Here is a 19,983-nt window from a genome sequence, read left to right on the forward strand (position 1 = left end):
AAGTGATTTTATAGGAATTACTACTCCCCAAGACCACTTCTTTATTTAGTGTCAATTTGGCTGAAATGGTAAAATGAAAGCTGTGAGCGTACTTCAGAATTCAGTAACTTAAAGTGGAAATTCTTTGTTCAGTCCCAATCTTTTTTTTTCCACTTTTAAAATTATTGTTTATAATTGTTATTTAACACACAAAACCATGCTAAGAAAATTGAAATCAAGGTAAGTCATAAATCTACATCATCTATTTGCCATAGCCATTGCCGTAAAGATTAGCAAATATACGAGGTGGTGCTTGGGAGGCCAAGACCCTGTTTCTTCCTATTGCTGTGGAGGGAGAAGGGGGGTGCGACAAAAGCAGGAGGGAGATGACTTTGATATTATCTGTCTTCACTTTCCCCTTGATTCAGGGATAATACTACATGAGATGAAGGGGGGGGGGTGGAGAATGAGGAAAGAAACCAGCCCAGGGATAAAGAAGATATTTTTAAAAAGAAAGAAACCAAGTATTGCTGAAAGTCTACAACAATAACATAAAATGTAAGCTCCAGAAAATAGATGCTCTGTCAAAATTTAGATTACTAAAATCATGGAAGAAGTGGAAAACTTGAAAAGACCAATTACTGTAAAATAGATTAGAAAGATGATTAAATGGTTACCATTCATGAAAGTACCAGGACTAGATTATTTCATAGATGGGTTTTAGAAAACATTAATATCTCTGATCCTATTTGAACTGTTCCAGATCACAGAAGGAAATCTCAATTTATTCTTTGAAGCTTGCATAATTTGCAAAATATTATAGGTGAAAAGCTATGAATCAATCTAATTTTTGAATAAAGTTGTAAGAAGTATAAATAAAAATATTAGAAGTAGAATACAGCCATTGAAGCAAAGGATAATATATTATAAATAAATAAGTTATAGCCTAGGAAAGGAAGGTTGGGTTAATATAAGAACACTTACTAACCTATCTGAATGCATCTAAAATTTTAAAAAAGGAAATATTATCATATTAATGTAAATTCAAAAACATTTAATAAAATATATTGCCTTTCCTGATAATTGAAGGAAACTACTTAATTGTAATAAAGACTACTTATTAAATAGCAATTTTAAAATAAATAACAAAATAACTAAAATCTTTAATTTTAAAATCAGGAATGTGACTGAGATTCTTGCTATTGACATTTAGATTTAACACTTTCTTGGAGAAACTTATGAATACATTAGGATATAAAATAAATACTATTAATACTAGACATAAATGAAATTTCCCCTTTAAAGATATTTCCTGAAAAAACCCAAGAGATGCTAGAAAATCTTCACTATATTAATAAGAGGATTCAAACATGAAAAAGGTGACAAAGACACATATTTTCTCTATTTTAATAATAAAAACTTAGGAGAAAATATTCTATTCGTAATTGTTATGAAACCCACAAAACATATATGAATAAATTTAACAACAATGGCACAAAATCTATATGAAAATGTCTACAAAGTCTTATTGAACTGAAGATCAAAATAAAATAAGACAGATTAGAATGGAATGACATTAAATTCTCAATGAGAAATCTGAACTTCATAAATTATCCCTCCGTCAAATTAATTTTTTTGAAAAAACCCACAATTCTAATTATAATCTTAATAGGTTTTGTTTTGTTTTGAATTGAATATAATGATTTTTAAATTAACATTAAGGATTAAAAACTGGAGAATAGCCAAGGGAGGTAAGAACAAGTAAAATACTGAGCAGACTTGTTTTACCATTTGTCACAGTACTATAAACCCATTAAAATAACAAATTAGGTAGTGACATATGATGCAAATAAATCAATAGAAGAGAACAGAGAAAAAATCCAGTATATTTCATAATTTAATATAAACAAATAAGATATTTCTATTATTTGGGAAAATAAATGGTAGAACAAATGGTTTCCCATATGGAAGAAAATAATGTTGGTGTCCGACTTAATATTAAATACTAAAATACATTCCAGATTAATTCAAAGCTTACTATAAATATTAATAAATATCTTGGAAAATAATATAGGATATTATATGTATAACTTCACTATCTTCATTACTGAGACAGGAAACAGAAAATACAAATACTTCCTGAAATAAAAATTTAAATAATAAGTCATTTTAGTCAATGGGACCAAAACAAAAAAACACTAAGAGAGATGTAGAGAATTTTTTTTAACACATTGAAGGGTGACAGGTTAATTCTATAATATCAAAAGATGTTAATACCTATAAATAGAAACTAACTAGAAAATAAACATCTCAAGAAATGGGCAAAGATTTGGATCTTTTACAGTAATCATAAATTGATTTAACATATTTAAAGAGCAATCTGGGACTATAAAATTAAATAGACGTCATTAGATTTCCATATCTTTGCACAACACTTTGTTATCCTCTCAGATCTCATTGATAAAAAGAAAAACATATTAAATGTTTACTGTTATGCCTTTGGGTTAAAAAGGTAAACCGAATATACAATGTGTACACTTGTGCAACTATTAGGAGCAGAACATCAACAGCAGAGGTATTTCAGCCAACTGATGGAAGAAGACCAGACATACATGTATTGATTAATAAGCAGAGTGGAACAATTGCCCCCTCACTGTCCATGTGGCAGGGTGAACAGACACAAAGGAAGCTGAACTGTTAGGCAGAATTCTGCATATTCTGGAAACTTGAGGAAGGAACATGTGAACGAAAGTGTTAAAAATGGGCCAGAGGTGGGGCGGGGGGAGGTGGGTCAGAGAAGAGGGATAATCCCTCTATAACTTTGATTTTTAGAACCAGCCAAACACATTTATCTTTCCAGAGAAAGAAAAGAGAGTTTTAAATAATTAAGTAAATAAACAAATAGCTATAATATATAATAACTGTTAATTGAAATAATCTGAGTTTAAGGAAGGCAAATGTTCAAATGCATAGAGAATCATCAAAATGATACATGCTAAGTACAGAGCTGAAGGCATTCATGTCTTTTCAAATTAAAAGACCTATAAAATTTTAAATTATGTCCACACTTAGACACCTCATCTTGAAATGCTAACACAAGAAGGATAAAATGAGTATTTCAAGAATCTCTTTTAAAATCATCTATGAAAGAATGAGGAAAAGATTAATACCAGACTTCCCATCAGGAGCACTACTGCCTAGAATGCAACTGAACAATGACTTCAGGGTCCTAAAGAAAAGTGGCTCTCAACCCTGAATTCTGCATCTAACAAAACTATTACTCTATTACTCAACTGTAAAGGTAGAAAAATTTCAGAAAGTTTACCTTGCCAGCATGGCTTTTTAGGAAGTTGTGTGAAGAGTATCAGAAAGAAAGTACATTGCATCTAAGAAAGAATAAATCTAATTCATACAACAGAGCAGGGAAGATAGATGTCAAAGAGGCTCAGAGAGCAACCAATTTAGGTAAAAGCAAAAAGAGAGGGTACTATGAGAGAATTCTCCAGGGAAGAAGAGCATACCATTAAAATAAAAAGCTACAGATAATATCATGATAGAATATGAAGAAAATGGTCTAAATTGAAACAGGAAAGCAATGTGTTCCCAAAATAACAGTAAAATGGATATCAAGCAATAGATAGAATGAATCAAGAATTAAAAATGTATTTAGGATATAGCTAAAAAACAAACAACAACAAAAACTCCATTTCTCTTTTACAAAAGGAAAAAAGAAAGGCAACCAGAAACTTTGGCAGGGGATGAAGGGTGGTAAAAACAAAGTATGATCCCAAAGTAAATTAGGTTAAAATGATTTCTTTGCTTTCACATACTCTCTAAAGTATATTCCTTACATATATAGATGATATACATATAGATCAATCTATGTATTCCAGAATAACTATAAAGAGATTAGGACCAGTGGGAGAGAGGTAAGAGAAAGACTTTTATTTTATTGTAAAGCCAATTTTAGTATTTGGTTCTGTAAAATATCGACATGAACAAACTTGATTTTTTTTTCAGGAAAGTAGTACATACACATATATATCACAACATGTTTCCTCTTCAAAATATTTTCCCAAAAATTATTAGATGATTTATAAACATGAGTTTAGATTGTCAAAATGTAATTACTTATATTTACTACATTTTATAAATCTTTAGTCACAGCCTAACTCGAGAATGAGAGCACAGACTATCTTCTTGTAGAACAAATGGCCCACACTTCCCCAAGGGAACACATCCTTTTGAGAATAAATTGCATTTACCATGTTGCATGATTACATTTATTTTAGGACTACAGGCTAAAATCCATAAAACTTGTAATGATGTTTTTTTTTTCTCTTTTCCTTCCTAGGCTTATGGGAAAAGACTTATTTTCACAACTACTCTAAGTCATTAGAAACATTGTTAATTTACTACTATCTCAAGTCTCTTCATCTCTAATATATATTGATTTTCTGTCCTGAACACAGAAAGTGTGAATTTTTAATGCTTTAGCTGCAATGTTTTCTTTTGGATATTTTTTCTCCAAGAAAAATTGAATGAAAGAGGCAAGGCAACTGCTTGAACATAGATTAATAACTTTCTAGAAATGACTTCAAGGAGTGTACAAATTTTTAGGGAGGTAACATTATTAAAGGATATAAAGAAGTGAAAACATAAACATATGACCTAGAAATAAGACATACAAAGTGCTTCTCATTTATTACTGTTGGTTATAATCTCTTATCAGGACCTGAGCTCCATGAGCCATTAAAATTCAACTCATGGCCCATTATCAGTAAAAAGTAAATCTGAGAAATTTAGAGAAGTTTTTTTTTTCCCCCACACAAATTAAGCATGTGACTATCTGCTCTTATAGATCTTCTAAGGTGTGTATATATTTCCCAAATTGCCATTCAGAATGTTTTTAAAAATGGGCCTTAGATCTGTCCTTTGTTCACTTATTTATTTAATTTTGAGAGAGAATGTGCAAGAGCACAGGCACAGTAGGGTGGGGGAGGAGCTGAGGGAGAGAGAGACTCTTAACAGGCTGCATGGTGGGTATGGCTCTCTCTCAGGACCCTGAGATCATGACCTGAGCCTAAATCAAGAGTCTGATGCTTATCAGACTGAGCCACCAGGCACCCCAGGTCTTTTGGTGCTTCAGTCACCATGTGGCTCTCAGGTCTTCCCTGGATGACAAGAGGTTACTTTTCTTTACTATGTTAGCTCAAGGAGAAGAAAATCAAGGAAGTCAAAGCAGGTGAGCTTGTCTGAAACTGCTTCATTGTTATCTTTTTAATCCTGTGCCCTCACCTTCAATGGGAAGAAGGATGTCTGTCAACTCACAAACCAATACTCATTGAGAAAGGCATGTAATTTATTTTTTAAAAATTGCTGTAAGGAAACAGACTGGCCCAAATGGAGCTGTAGTTCTTAAAAAATGGTCAGAAATTAATATTTATAACTTCAATATATTAACTAAAAAGGGTGTTCAATTATTTTATTAATTTGAAAGAATGAGAAGGAATATAATGATACAGTCTAATAGTTTATCATTTTTTTTTTAATTAACTTTCTTTTTGTCTGTGAGAGAGAGAAAGTGTGCATACACAAGCACAAGGCGGGAGGGGCAGAGGGAGAAGCAGACTCCCTGCTGGGCTAGGAACCTGACACAGGAATCAGGACTCCATCTCAGGGTCCTGGGATCATGACCTGAGCTGAGCCTACTGAGCCACCCAGACACCCTAGTTTATCATTCTTAAAACACCAAAAGAAGGATGAATGAACATTAGGTTCTTTTTCTAGCCATCACAGCCCTATTTTGTCAAATTAGCTTTAACCACATTATTTTAATCTCTTGCTTTTTCAGTGATAAAACGGGAAACTATTCCAATCATTCCTATTCATTTAATTTTAGGATTAACATTGCAGTCTAAACTGATGTCGTGGCAAACCTCTGCACTACATATGATAACATACATTAAAACATATTTTGCCAAATGATATGGGTAATACATAATATATTTTTTTCAATTACATAGACACAAATTCATCAATTCTTTAGAAGTCTTTACCAATAACAAATGTGGGAGGAGATACTTTGTCTTTAGTTGATATATATTAGATATAAATTATAGTATATATACAGATGTGTCTATATATGAATTATCATCATCAAAATGCTGATTGCTATAAGATAAGAAAAAACACCATTCTAAGTCACTATTTCTGGAAATTAAGGATGCCCTATGATGATGTTCTTTTGCAAGAAAAAAAAATCCATCACTAAGGGTTTTCTGTTCTTAATTCTTGAGACATGAGATCATTTCCACACTAAATACAAAACTAAAAATATAATCCTTGATAAAGGATGGTAGATCACAATTTAAAATCTAAATGGTCTCCAAATTGCCATGACGGATTTTAAGTTTTCCAATAACATAACAAAACTTGTTTTCATTTGCTAGATAGATTGTGGCCCTCTGTACTGTGCTCCTAAGTGACACTTCAGTATAGGGGTTAAGGGCATGGGTTTGGCAGTTAAAAGGACTTGGGTCTATACACTAACTCTGCTATTTCCTAGGTAGGCATATGAATTTGGACAGAAATTGTGTGAATCAATATGAGGTTCCTAGGAACTGTAGAGGAAGATATCTAAGAGCATCTGTAGAAGGTAATGGAAGTGGTTAAAAAAAAAACCTGATTCTTATATTATTACTGTGATCCTGGTACGCTGTCCTCTCCTTTATTTTTATGAAATCAGAGTAGTGGATTTTTAGCTATCTTAAATTTATTTCTAGTTTCAGGACCGGGTTTCCTTGATCAAACCAGTGGGTCCAAGCTAAGAAAGGTATTATATTTTCTGTCAAAATAACTTAAATAGAAAAGAAAAGTGGAAAGTGGGGGGGAGTAAGAGAGGAAAGAAGAAAGGATGCAAGTAAAATAGTAAAAAAGGTAGGAAGGAAGGAAAAAAGAAAGAAATATCTTTGGCCATTCGGCAACCCATATTCTGGTAATGTCACCAAGAAAACTCCTGTGCCTTTAGCAGTTAGGAACTTACACACTCTTCAAATTACTTTAGACAACTTAGAGCCGTGCAACTTACTAACATTTTTTGGTCATTAAGAAACTGATATCCCATCACATCTTAGTCCAGATGAAGATGGGCTGGACCATTCCACTGAAGACATGAGGAAATGCTTTCATGGGAGCCATTCGTATGTATTCATTTATAAATCATTCTGCAAGAGTTAACTAGGCCTTTCTGGGGGGGATTTGATGTCAAGAATTCTGTAATACACAGGCTTCCTATGGGTTCTGGCTTCAGATTTTCTTTGCTTAGAATTGAAATAATCATTTTCCTTCAACATATTATACTCCTTGAAATGCTAGAGACCCTCAAAGGCTACTGTTGAGTTCTTTTTCCAGTTAACCTGTTTTAAATTTTTAAATATTTTGTCTTCACTCTTAGGAAAAAAAAAAAAGATTAGTAAACAAAACTCAGTGAAGACATCATTATGCTCTTCAAAATTACTAAATTTTATAATTTTTTTTAAAAAATTACTTATTTATTTTAGAGACAGAGAAGGAGAGAGAGTGTGTGTGGGAAGGGCAGAGGAAGAATCTCAAGCAGACTTCCTGCTAGCATGGAGACTGACATAGCTTTTGAGCCCACAGACCCTGAGATTATGACCTGAGCCAAAATCAAAAGTCAGACACTTAACCAACTGAGCCACCCAGGCTCCCCTAAATTTTATAATTTGTAAAGCAATAGAAGATAAAGGGACAGGGAGTTTATTTTAACAAGAGACAAAGGGACAGGGAGTTCATTTTAACAAGAGACTAATAATAAACATCAAAATAAAAACTGATGATATTTAAAGGATAAATATCTTTACTATATAATCAATACATAAAAACTGTTATGATAAACACTAAGACTCCAAAAAAAATAATAAGCAAATGTAAATCTATACCAAAAGACAATCCTTCCAAAAAGGATATACAAATGGAAAATAGCTAATGAACATATGAAAAGTCCAACTCTGTCAAGATAAGAAATGCAATTCAAAACAAAAATGACATTTTCTTCTCCTATCGGACTGACAAAGGTGAGAACAGATAATACTCAGGGTCAGGAAGAGTGCAGTAAAATAGACTCTGCTGTACATTTCTGGAAGGATAATTCAGTAAAATAATGTTGGATAGGTAATTCCCAATTATATACTAAAAACCTTAATATTTTTCATATTATTTCATTATACTGAGATATTTCTTCTAAGGGACAAAATCACAGATAAAGATGAGAGTATTTTTATGAAGATGATTATATGGAATTATCATAAAAACAAGGAAATCACTAATATATGATATATAACAACCCATAATATATGTTATGTATTATTATATAGTATGATAAACAAGAGTGTAAAAGCTTAAATGATTATCTGTATGAATTTAAAATTGTTTGATATAATGTTAAAAGAGTTGAAGACCTATTTGAAATGTAGAAGAATCTGACATGTTTCTTTTTTTTTAAGATTTTATATTTATTTGACAGAAAAAGACATAGTGAGAGAGGGAATACAAACAGGGGGAGTAGCAGAGGGAGAAGCAGGCTTTCTGCTGAGCAGGGAGCCAGATGTAGGGCTCGATCCCAGGACCCAAGCCAAAGGCAGATGCTTAATGACTGAGCCACCCTGGTGCCACAGAATCTGGCATGTTTCAGTTGCACATACATGAAGGAAATATGCAGAAATAATAGCTTTCAGTTTGAAATTATGAGTGTATTTCTATTTTTAAACTGAAATTTTTATAATGCAAAAATATAAAACAGCAAATAAAGAAATAATAAAGGCCTATATATTTAGGGGAGAGAAAAATAAATTTCACTGTTCATATCTGAATCTCCAGGACACAGAGAGCTTTTGGAAATTAGCTAAGTGCAACAATACATTATCTTTAGTTACAGCTTGTCCCAGTTATGCATTTTTCTCCTAAACACCGATTCTTCAATGATCACAATTTCTGGCATCTGTAATTTCATTCAGATTTCTTTTAACTTTCTTTAATTCCTTTGGTCATCTTTAGGCAAATTAAAAATATTAACTCCATTTTTATGTCAAATTCTCTACTTTCTGAATCAATGTTTGACTTTTAACATAGCATAATAGACATTAGATTCCATAAATTTGATTATTCAGAAGTTTGTTATACAGAATATACACAGAAATAAATAGCTAGACTGGAAATCAGTACCAAAACTGAAATGATACTATAATATAAACCTAAAACACAGCATTAGTTTTACAAAAAGTTTAACAGGTGGAGGCCAGAAGGGCTATGAGGAGACTCTCAATGAAGACAGGAAGGACAGTAAGGAAGTGATTTTTGAGAAGTGGGGAAAAAAGTATTTATAGTAAATTACTATCAGAACAATGAGCTTGACCTTTGGCTGCGATACTAGGAAGAGAGAAAATATACCTATCAACTTGTGGATCTGCTAAGTGGATTTCCACGCAAAGAGCTGACTGTGTTATTTGCCACCTTTTAAAAGCCACACATAGTATGATAATTATAAGAGAGGGATGAGCAAAAGAGAGATCCATTTAGTTTCTAAGAAGAATTTAGAGAATTTATTTCCAACTCAGGACTTTCAGAGTTGGAAAATAAAGTTTTCACATTTAAAGAATCTCCAACTGGCAAGAGGTTTTTCAAGTAAGACACTGTCTCAAGGAAAAGATCAAATTCAGAATGCTGTTTGCAAGTTGAGATCAAAGCAAAGATGTTGCTCTAAGACCCATTGTTAAGACCTCAGAAAGATTTCAGAGACACTCTTAGCTATATAAAATATCTAACAATCTTAAAGGTGTCGCTTGGCATCTTAATTCTCATCTCATGTTAGAGCGAACAGCCTTTCTTCAGAAGATTTGTGGGTATGTGTTTTGTCTAAAGGGATGGGGTTATAATTTGATACATAGAAATTCTACAAAATTGTTTAAAGAGTTGTAGCAGCCTGGAACAAAAGGGAAAAAAAATCGTTCAATCACTAACTTAGAACACCTTGCTCTATTTTAAATGGCTTGCTATTCTATCACTAGTCTATACAATTTAATATCATTTCAAATTCAAAACGAGAAAAATATTATAGCTAACTTTTATTGACACTTTTTAAATACCAAGCATTGTGTTAAGGACATTTTACAGGATATTCCATTTATTCCTCCCAACAAAACTTTTTGTCTTTAGAGTTTTTAAACTGTTCGAACATTTTGATCCACATCTAGATTTTTATTCCAAGATCTTTATCAGAAACAGAAATGACATATTTATAAGTTTATACTTAGAGTGACATTATTTATACACATAAAATCACGGAGGACCCTCAAAGTCTAATGAGAGAGAACAGTTAAATTAAGAATCTTTCATATAATGACTTATAACTAATTAATTGAAGCTTATGAGATAATATAATTATTCTCTTATTTTTAAAGTAGTAAAACCAAAAATTGGTGAGGTCATGCTTGTCTAAAAATTTTTTTTAAATGGCAGATACAAGATTTCAGTCCTGATATTATGACTTTGGAAGACCCACTCCCAATACTGTACTATTTTCCCTATATTGGATCATATTACAATTTATATAAGAAAGTGAATGGTCCTATCATATCTTGCATATTGAAAAACTTCACCCTGCAACAAAACACAAAGTACTTTTTACATGATTTACAGGGCTATATACCCTCAGAGAGGACATGGACTCATTTCTGGGCATGCACCCAGAGAAGAAAGCTACGGGTTTCTCACTCATCCTTAGCCAGACAGTGGATCCCTTGGTCCAGCTGTCACAACATTGTCTGTTTCAGTCCCAGTGAGCTTTATCTAGGTTCCAGATGACTGGGACAGTAGGTCGGAAGAGGGCATCTTTTATGTGAAGGAGGCCTTTGTGAAACCTGAGAAGGCTTGCTGGTTTGTGTTGAATAAGGCAGAGTTTTAGCTGCACTAGCTTATATATATATTCCTTTACCATAAAATTGCTTTATAATTTTAAATAAATGCTTATAGGCTTTTCCTTTGTCAAAAATAGAAGAGAAAAAATGATGAAACTAAAAAAAATCTACATTAATGAAGAGCTATAGCTGAGATGGGAGGCACATACAAAAGTAAAAAATTCTAAGTTATGGTTCCCATAGCAACTGCAACACAGTTGGATTTCACTTTTATGTTAAGTAAGTTTAACTTGAGTGGAGATGCAAAATACTTTCTCTGAAGCAAAAAGAGAATTATGGAAAATATACAGACTACGGTCTAGATTCTTCCAGCTTTCAAAAGTATCAAATATTAATCCCAATATATGTAAATATTTTAACATCAGAGCTACATACTCATTTGTATTGATTTTAAACTATATTTATTCACTTTATAAAATATGATTATTTAAAATGGGGAAGATTCCCAACAAAATATGTTAAATCAAAGGACACAATCTTATAGTTTGGAAATATAGGGGCATAGTTCTGTTTTTAATTAAAAGAAATACTTACTGGAAGTGTAGTTTATGAAAATACAATCTGATTATGTTCACCGTCAAGTGTTTTAAACTTGACATTTTCAGTTACTGTAAATGTAATCTGAAACTAGGAAAACAACCTAATAGTACTCTAAGGAGAGGATATACATATAAATTTTTGAGACATTTGTAGTTTGCATCATTACTCCAATTTTTCTTTTTTTAAAGAAGCAGGAAAGGTACTTACTCCTGTTATGTAACGAGGTCTATATTGAATAGTTCCAAATAAACCAAGAATGACGATAATAATATGTACAAAATTTGCCAGGATAGGTGCCCACTGATATCCAAGGAAGTCAAATATTTGCCTCTCCAGCACACAAACCTAGAATAGCAAAACAGGATATATAAACATAAGCACAGTGGTGAGAGAGAGAAAGGATCATATTACATTCTAATTAGCAAGTATAATTGTGTTATTCTATCTTGCATTTATCTTTAACAGTGAGACTGACATTTTCAGGTATATTTCAAAGAAACACTATGGAAGCTGTAGATCCACAGATAGCTACAATCCTTTTAACGAAGATTTTGTGGAGGTATCAAGCCATATTCACAGGATATCATCTGTGCAGTTGAAGGATAAATTATATCGTCATATGCACTAACTCTTGGATTCATCAACCAGCAAGTTTGCAAAGTCCACACAAAGGGTTTACTGTTAGGATCTGCCCAAATGTCATTATACAGGTTGGGAATAAAACAAAGGGGATTGACATAGAGCAAAAATAACTCATCGCCAAGTCAACTGACCTGAATTCTGGACTTAGATCTGACTCCAAACAGCTGTAGTCCCCTAGCTAAGTCTAGCTCTTGTCTGGGATTCTGATGACTCACTTGTAAAATGCGTGATTTTGACTATTGTTTAGGGTTCTACTACCCCAAATTGATCTGGATTATAAATTAAACATGACTTTCTTTTTTCTGTCATACCCAGTTACTTATATAACTGGCAAAAGGGTAAAAAAAGGACATTAAAATAATGGGGAACAAATATAAAAATAAAGCATCACTGTTATAAAAGCAAGAAACTTAGGTCATTTCAAATGATCTTACATTAATCTGTGCTTACAACTTTACAGTTAACACACAGGTACAAATCTAAGGAGTAAGAGAAGAAAAACAAAACCAACCAGCCAGCCAACCAACCAACCAACCAACTAGACAAAAGCTGCCAAAGTCAAGAAGTGCCATTTGATATTGAGAAGGAAAACCTCCATAGCTATCAAGTCTCTCATCAGATCTAACAAAGCAAAAGAGGAATGGTAAGTTAAACTCAGCTTCGTCCTTTGTGTCTTCCCTCAGGTGGAAAGATAATCAACTGTTTGGAGTAAAACATTATGAAAGGACCTGATGGACCTGATGATCTTCCGCACAGAGATTCAACAATTCTTTTTGTTGTTGTTGTTTTTCTCCAAGCCAGGCTTTAAAGAAAAGGATTTTAAAAACCCTCAGTTACTAACATCAGTGTGCTTTAATGATTTTCCTTGTCAGGATACTAACTCTCAAATTAGTGTGCTTTTAAATTAAATACCTGTAGCACACTTTGAAGATTCCTTGAATGAGCATTATTCCCACTGCATTTCTTTAGCTGCGCAGCATACATTTCCACCAGGCATTGAAAAAGAAAATAAATTCATGACAACTGTTTGCATAACACTTCTGTTTCCTAAGGCATGCTGGGTACCATACAAGGGCTGTAATGGTAATCCAGACTTGTCAAATCTTCATTTTCACTTAGTCTTGGCGGTGATTAAAAAAGAGAGAATGTAATCTGTTCTACCTTGCATATTCTAAATTCACAATACCCACCAGAGTTGCAAAACTGGAATGTAAATAACATTGCCTATGACTGCAGATTCATAAACCTTGAACTGCCTTCTGATGAAACATTCCTTCAATGCTATCATGCACTCAACCCTGCATATAAAGGAGACCCATTTGTGGTGTTGGGAAGTATTATGTATGCCTTGTTTTTGAATCCATTAATGGTACAAAAAAATAAGTGGTTGTTCTCAGAGTCCCATTGCTAATCATCTGTATAAAAGCTCACTCCAACATAGAACTCTCCATCTTGATCCTATGAATAAACAGTAAGTAGGAATGTAAACAGCAGCAAGAGGAATCTAAACTCTATAAATTTTGAGCGTCGTAACTGTGGGGACCCAGCAGGGTAAAAGTATAGAGGATGAAACGCATTAGTCAAACAGTGGGAAATCTCTCAATAAATGCACCAGTTATGGAAGAAAATAGCAGCACCATCGTTAATTATAAAAAATATATAGATGATAATATACTTGCAAAGCCTGCATGGCTAAATGAAGTTACATCAACATGTATTAGTCTTTTTTTTTTTAAATGACAGAATTAATACTTTCATCAAACATTACTTACAATGTTATATAGAGTGAATGAGTTAATGTGCAATTCTTCACATAATATTTCTGCTTTTACCTTTGATTGGCCCTATTAGCTATCATAAGTAGCTTTATCACAGGTTCTGTAATTTAGAGCTGGGGTTGAAGAAGGGAAGATTTTTCTGAAAAATTCAGAGTATAACAGGAATGACAAATATGGAAGTAGTTGCAGTCTTTTCTAACTGAAAGAATATTAACTGTGGAATTACTGAAAGGGTGATGGGCATGGAGGCAAAAGAAGAAATATTAGTTAAAACACTCAGTATGTGATGGGCATTCTGGTTATCCCCAGTCATGTATTACCTCACTGATTCTGCACAAACCCCAGAGAGGTCAATATTGTCTTATTTTTCAGATTAAGAAGTCTAACATAGCGTGTGGCTAAGTGATTCTCTGGATGTCTTAGAAGTGATAAATGCTAAACAATCAAACACAAACAAAACCCCAAAACACAGGGCTCTGTGAATGGTCCCTTAGCTGTGTCCCTATGTTGCAGACTTGTCCAAAACCAAAATACAAACCAAACCCAGTCCAGAACCAAAAAGCTTTTGCAGTTTATGCTATAGGCCTATGCTGGTTACACGGTACATGCTATGTTTTTACCTTATTATTTACTGTGAAATAATGTAGAGAATTTCTTTAATCATACTTGTCAAGGCAAAGCTCCTTTTTGGTTTTATTTTATTTTCTTATTTGCCTCCTTCAACTCATGTTCTGCCTTTTGTTGGAGGCCACGGCACGGATGGAGTCGAGGACCAAACCAGGCCCTGACTTGTGTCTCCTTTAAAGTCCGGACACCTTGACAAGGGGTTAAGGATGGGAAAGTTGAGCAACACTGAAAGGGTCTGTGCTACGTGTCATGCGCGAAAGTTGAGCAACACTGAAAGGGTCTGTGCTACGTGTCGTGCGCTCGCCTACGTGACTTCCCACACGCTCTCCCTACAGAGGGGAACAATGTGGTCAGGGTCATGAATTCTTAGTTGGTCCTTGTTGTTCTGTACCTCCCATAACCCACTCCCTGGTTGATTGTCTTGCTAATGGCATTAGCGGAGACTACCTGGCATCACGAGGTTTGCTTGTAGTTAATGTAAACTTGTTATAGCAACTTGTGGTCATCTGACTAGGTACTGATGTATTACTCCTATTGTGGTCTGCCTTATAAATGCTTGTAAGATGTGGAATAAAATCGGCACTGTTGGACATCCTCCTCAGTGTCCCTCCTGCCTCCATCTCTTTGTCTCTTCATTTCTTTTCACCATCCTCTTCCCCTCACGTTTCCTGGTTGATTTGTCGCGCCGGCTGCAACAGCCTTCAATCTCCTTTCTCCTATTGTGCTTTATGTCTTTTCCATACGTGTCCTACAAATATATGAATATGGCCTTGAGAAACATATACAGATCTTCCTTGACTTACAATGGGGTTATGTCCTGATAAACCCATCATGGGTTGGAAAGATCATAAGTCAAAAAGGCACTTAATACACTTCATGTCTCAGACATCCTGAGTCTCAGACACCCTGAGGTCTTCCTTGTAGCTTGAATGGGCTCGGAACACTTACATTAGTGAACAGCAGGGAAACACCACCATCTTACACAAAGCTATTTTACAATAAAGTGTTGGATATTTCATGTAATCTATTGAATACTGTATGCACAGTTAAAAACAAAATGGCTGTATGGGTACAGAATGTAAGGGTACTGATTGTTTACCCCTGTGACCCTGTAATTACTTGGGAGCTGTGGCACCCTGCCTCTTGCCCAGTATAATTACAGAGGCTCGCACTGTATGTAACTAGTCTGGGGGAAGAACCGAACTCACAATTTGAAGTAATTTTCTAGTGAATACATATTGCTTTCACACCACCGTGAAGTAAAAATATCGTAAGTCAAACTTTCCCAAGTTGGAGATTGTGTGTATTGCTGTTTCTATGTGTCTTTTTCAGGTGAAAGGTCTTATGGAATAAGTCTCTTTCATGCTTGTCTGTTTAGCTCTATATAAATTTAAATCTTTGTGCTTGGGTTCTAAATAGTAGTCTATCATTAATGCACAACTTGGTGCTTTCCACAAGGAATTCTATTCTTTTACAAGACTATTATTTATGAAGTTTCTGTTTGTTAATATAGAGGCTAATCTTTACTATTTATTATTTCTGCATCTATGGAGATAATCACTTCATTCTCTTCTATCCTTAGTGTAATTGTTTATATTGATAGTTTTTGCCATGTTAATTATCCTTTTCTTACTGGGAAAAATCCCTACTTGAAATTTAATATTATTTTTACCACAGTTTCAGTTTGGGTTAAATAAAATTTTATTTGGAAGTCTTGTATGGATTAACTGACCCAGAACTTAATTATCATTCTCTCTTTTTCTCTATCTCTGTTAAAGAGGTTGCAACAGCCTTAAAACACAAGGTACAATGTTCACGTAAGCACTTAACAAACTTTGAAGAAACCATCAGTCCTATTCCCTTTCTCCAAAAGTAACCTGTGTCAATTTGTGGAAGCATTGTTAAGTATTTAGCTTTTCAGGAAAATATTGTATGTGCTTGCCAGTTTGTAGGCCGTTATCTGTCATCTATATGTGTGTGAAATTTTTTCACACAATTTTATTTACATAAATAGGATTGCAATGTACATGTGGCTTTTTACCTTGCACTTTGTGTTTGTGGATGTTTCCCTACATAACTACAACCTACGTGTAGATATCTACCTCATTATATCCTCATTTAAGTATTCTAACAGATATTCATTTGGTTGTCAATTTTTGGTTGTAACACACTTGAGTGCATTACAAAACCTTGTACATGTGTATTGGTACATCCATAGGCTAAATCCCCAGAAGGGAAAATGCTGAACATGCTGAAAATTCTGATAGCAAAATCGCAAATATTATAAAAAGTTATTAATTCTCTTTGATATACACATATAAACTGTTTAAACATGAAAATGATTCCTCTTTTGCACTTTAGTAAACATGAATTTTAGTAATCACTGTTCAACTGCAAAAGTTTTCATAAACTGGAAAAGTTCAACTTCAACTGGAAAAGGTTTTCAAAAACCTTTCTTTTTTTTTTTTCAAATCCTTTCTTATAAGTACATTAAGTAGAATTCATCTCACTAACAATGACAACAAATATTCAAAAAAAGCATCTGTGAAATACCTTTAGGATTAATGTATTTATTGACTTTTCAAACTAGAAGAGACTCACTCAACACTCCTCATGTACTGCTGAGAAAACTGGACCCAATTAAGTAAATAATTTGCTAAGTAAGTTTGACCCCTTATTAGGAGTATTCAGTCTGAAACGAGTGTGCTTCAACTGTTTGCATTGCAAATTGAGAGTCACTCATATTTCCTAGGTAGCTATCGCCATTTAACTTTATTAACAAGGCAATTACATGTGCACAAACACTTTAAAATATATTTTTAAAAAGTCATAACGGGACGTTTATAGCTAGTTGTTTTCAACGGGTGGGACTCAGAATTGGTTTCCTTGAGACCCTGCATTCTGCTAATAACTGCTAAGATTTCTTAATAAATTTTCTCCAAAATATTTCTATAATTTTATGTCCCTAAAATATAACTTGTAAGTTATTGCAATTGATATGCAATAAAACATATTATATACAGAATTTGAGAAAAAAAAATTTGGCTTTTTTATACCGTTGTGGTAGAATATGGGTTCCTTGATTTAAAAAGAAATTTAAGTGTGTTATTAGAAGTTAGCAAAAACCAAATTATTTCCACTGCTAAATTATAGATTGAAGTTAAATTTTTCTGTGGACACATCTGTTCTTCCTGTAGCCTTTCCGATTTCACTGTCCTCACTCTCCATGAGGAACCCACACTTTCAGACTATCACCACACTCAGGTCCCTGGAGAGAGAAAAGATAGCCTCAGACTGGGATGCTAGGCAAGCAGAGCTCTCCAATTAAAAGTCCCTTTGCAGCCACTCTGGAAAACAGCATGGAGGTTCCTCAAAATGTTGAAAATAGAACTGCCCTATGACCCAGCAATTGCACTACTGGGTATTTACCCTAAAGATACAAATGTAGTGATCCAAAGGGGCACATGCACCCGAATGTTTATAGCAGCAATGTCCACAATTGCCAAACTATGGAAAGAACTTAGATGTCCATCAACAGATGAATGGATCAAGAAGATGTGGTATATATACACAATGGAATACTATGCAGCCATCAAAAGAAATGAAATCTTGCCATTTGCGACAACATGGATGGAACTAGAGCGTATCATGCTTAGCGAAATAAGTCAAGCAGAGAAAGACAACTATCATATGATCTCCCTGATATGAGGAAGTGGTGATGCAACATGGAGGCTTAAGTGGGTAGAAGAAGAATAAATGAAACAAGATGGGATTGGGAGGGAGACAAACCATAAGTGACTCTTAATCTCACAAAACAAACTGAGGGTTGCCGGGGGGAAGGGGGTTTGGGAGAAGGGGGTGGGATTATGGACATTGGGGAGGGTATGTGATTTGGTGAGTGCTGTGAAGTGTGTAAACCTGGTGATTCACAGACCTGTACCCCTGGGGATAAAAATATATGTTTATAAAAAATAAAAAATTAAAAAAAAAAAAAGAAAAAGAAAAAAAAAGTCCCTTTGCAGAGCAATCAGAGCTTCCAGACATGCCCCTCTCCTGGCTTCGTGGAGTTTCCTTGCAGTATGGCCCCCAAACGCCAGTCTCTGCTCCCGCCTCAAAGAAAGAAATTGAGACTGCCTCCTGCCCCCCAGCCAGGGTAGACGTCAACATCTCAGTACTTGCGTAAGGGAGAAAAAGAACCGCAAGAAGCAATTGAACATATTGATGAAATACAAAATAAAATAGACAGACTTAATGAACAAGCCAGTGAGGAGATTTTGAAAGTAGAACAGAAATACAACAAACCCTGCCAACCATTTTTTCAGAAGAGATTGGAATTGATTGCCAAAATCCCCAATTTTGGGGTAACAACATTTGTCAACCATCCACAAGTGTCTGCACTGCTTGGGGAGGAGGATGAAGAGGTGCTGCATTATTTGACAAAAGTTGAAGTGACAGAATTTGACGATATTAAATCAGGTTACAAAATAGATTTTTATTTTGATGAAAATGCTTACTTCGAAAATAAAGTTCTCTTCAAAGAATTTCATCTGAATGAGAGTGGTGATCCATCTCCAAAGTCCACTGAAATCAAATGGAAATCTGGAAAGGATTTGACGAAACGTTCAAGTCAAACACAGAATAAAGCCAGTGGGAAGAGACAGCATGAGGAACCAAAGAGCTTCTTCACCTGGTTTACTGACCATTCTGATGCAGGCGTAGATGAGTTAGGAGAGGTCATCAAAGATGATATTTGGCCAAATCCATTAGAGTACTACTTGGTTCCCGATATGGATGACGAAGAAGGGGAAGGAGAGGAAGATGATGATGATGATGAAGAAGAAGAGGAAAAACTGGAAGATATAGATGAAGAAGGAGATGAGGAGGAAGGCAAAGAAGATGAAGATAATGATGAGGGGGAGGAAGGAGAGGAGGATGAAGGAGAAGATGACTAACGGAACACTGATGGATCCCAAACTTCCTTTTTAAATTTTCTTTAGTCCCTGGGAGCAAGTTGCCCTCGTTTTTTTTTGTTTGTTTGTTTTGTTTTGTTTTTTTCTTTTTTTTTTCTCCTCTCATGCTCATTTGCCCTGTTTTTTGAAGTCTCCTTTTTCTCTCCCTTAATACCATGGTTCTCAGCTTATTTTGGGGGGAAATACCTTGAGCAGAATACAGTGGGAAAAGAATCTTTACCCCTTTTTGTTCCATTTTGGTCCCTTCCTGTCTCAACAAAAACAAAAACTTTATGAAATCAACACCACCGTGCTCTGTGGGAAAAAAGAAAAACCTTCTGCTCCCTTAGCTCTCCTGGAAGCTGGAAGACACTAGCTGGAGGAAACTAGCTGGAGGCCCCAGTGTAGTAGTGCATAGAATTCTAGCTTTTTTCCTCCTTTCTCTGTATATCAGGCACAGAGAATACACTGTAT

General features: G+C 34.4%; 1 protein-coding gene and 1 pseudogene across 3 annotated transcripts in view; one reads left to right on the forward strand and one right to left on the reverse strand.

Moving 5' to 3' along the window:
* Positions 1-19,983, reverse strand: part of NKAIN2 (sodium/potassium transporting ATPase interacting 2) — a 1,010,035-nt gene that overhangs the window by 524,199 nt on the left and 465,853 nt on the right. For all 3 annotated transcript variants that reach the window (XM_013063305.2, XM_004740120.3, XM_004740122.3), the window contains exon 2: positions 11,721-11,858. In XM_013063305.2, the coding sequence (XP_012918759.1) occupies positions 11,721-11,858 (138 nt within the window). The remainder of the gene's footprint in view (positions 1-11,720; positions 11,859-19,983) is intronic.
* Positions 18,625-19,512, forward strand: LOC101692950 (annotated as a pseudogene).

Source organism: Mustela putorius, unplaced genomic scaffold (assembly GCF_011764305.1).
Source record: "Mustela putorius furo isolate JIRA1106 unplaced genomic scaffold, ASM1176430v1.1 tig00003863_pilon_pilon_pilon, whole genome shotgun sequence".
Lineage (NCBI taxonomy): Eukaryota > Metazoa > Chordata > Mammalia > Carnivora > Mustelidae > Mustela > Mustela putorius.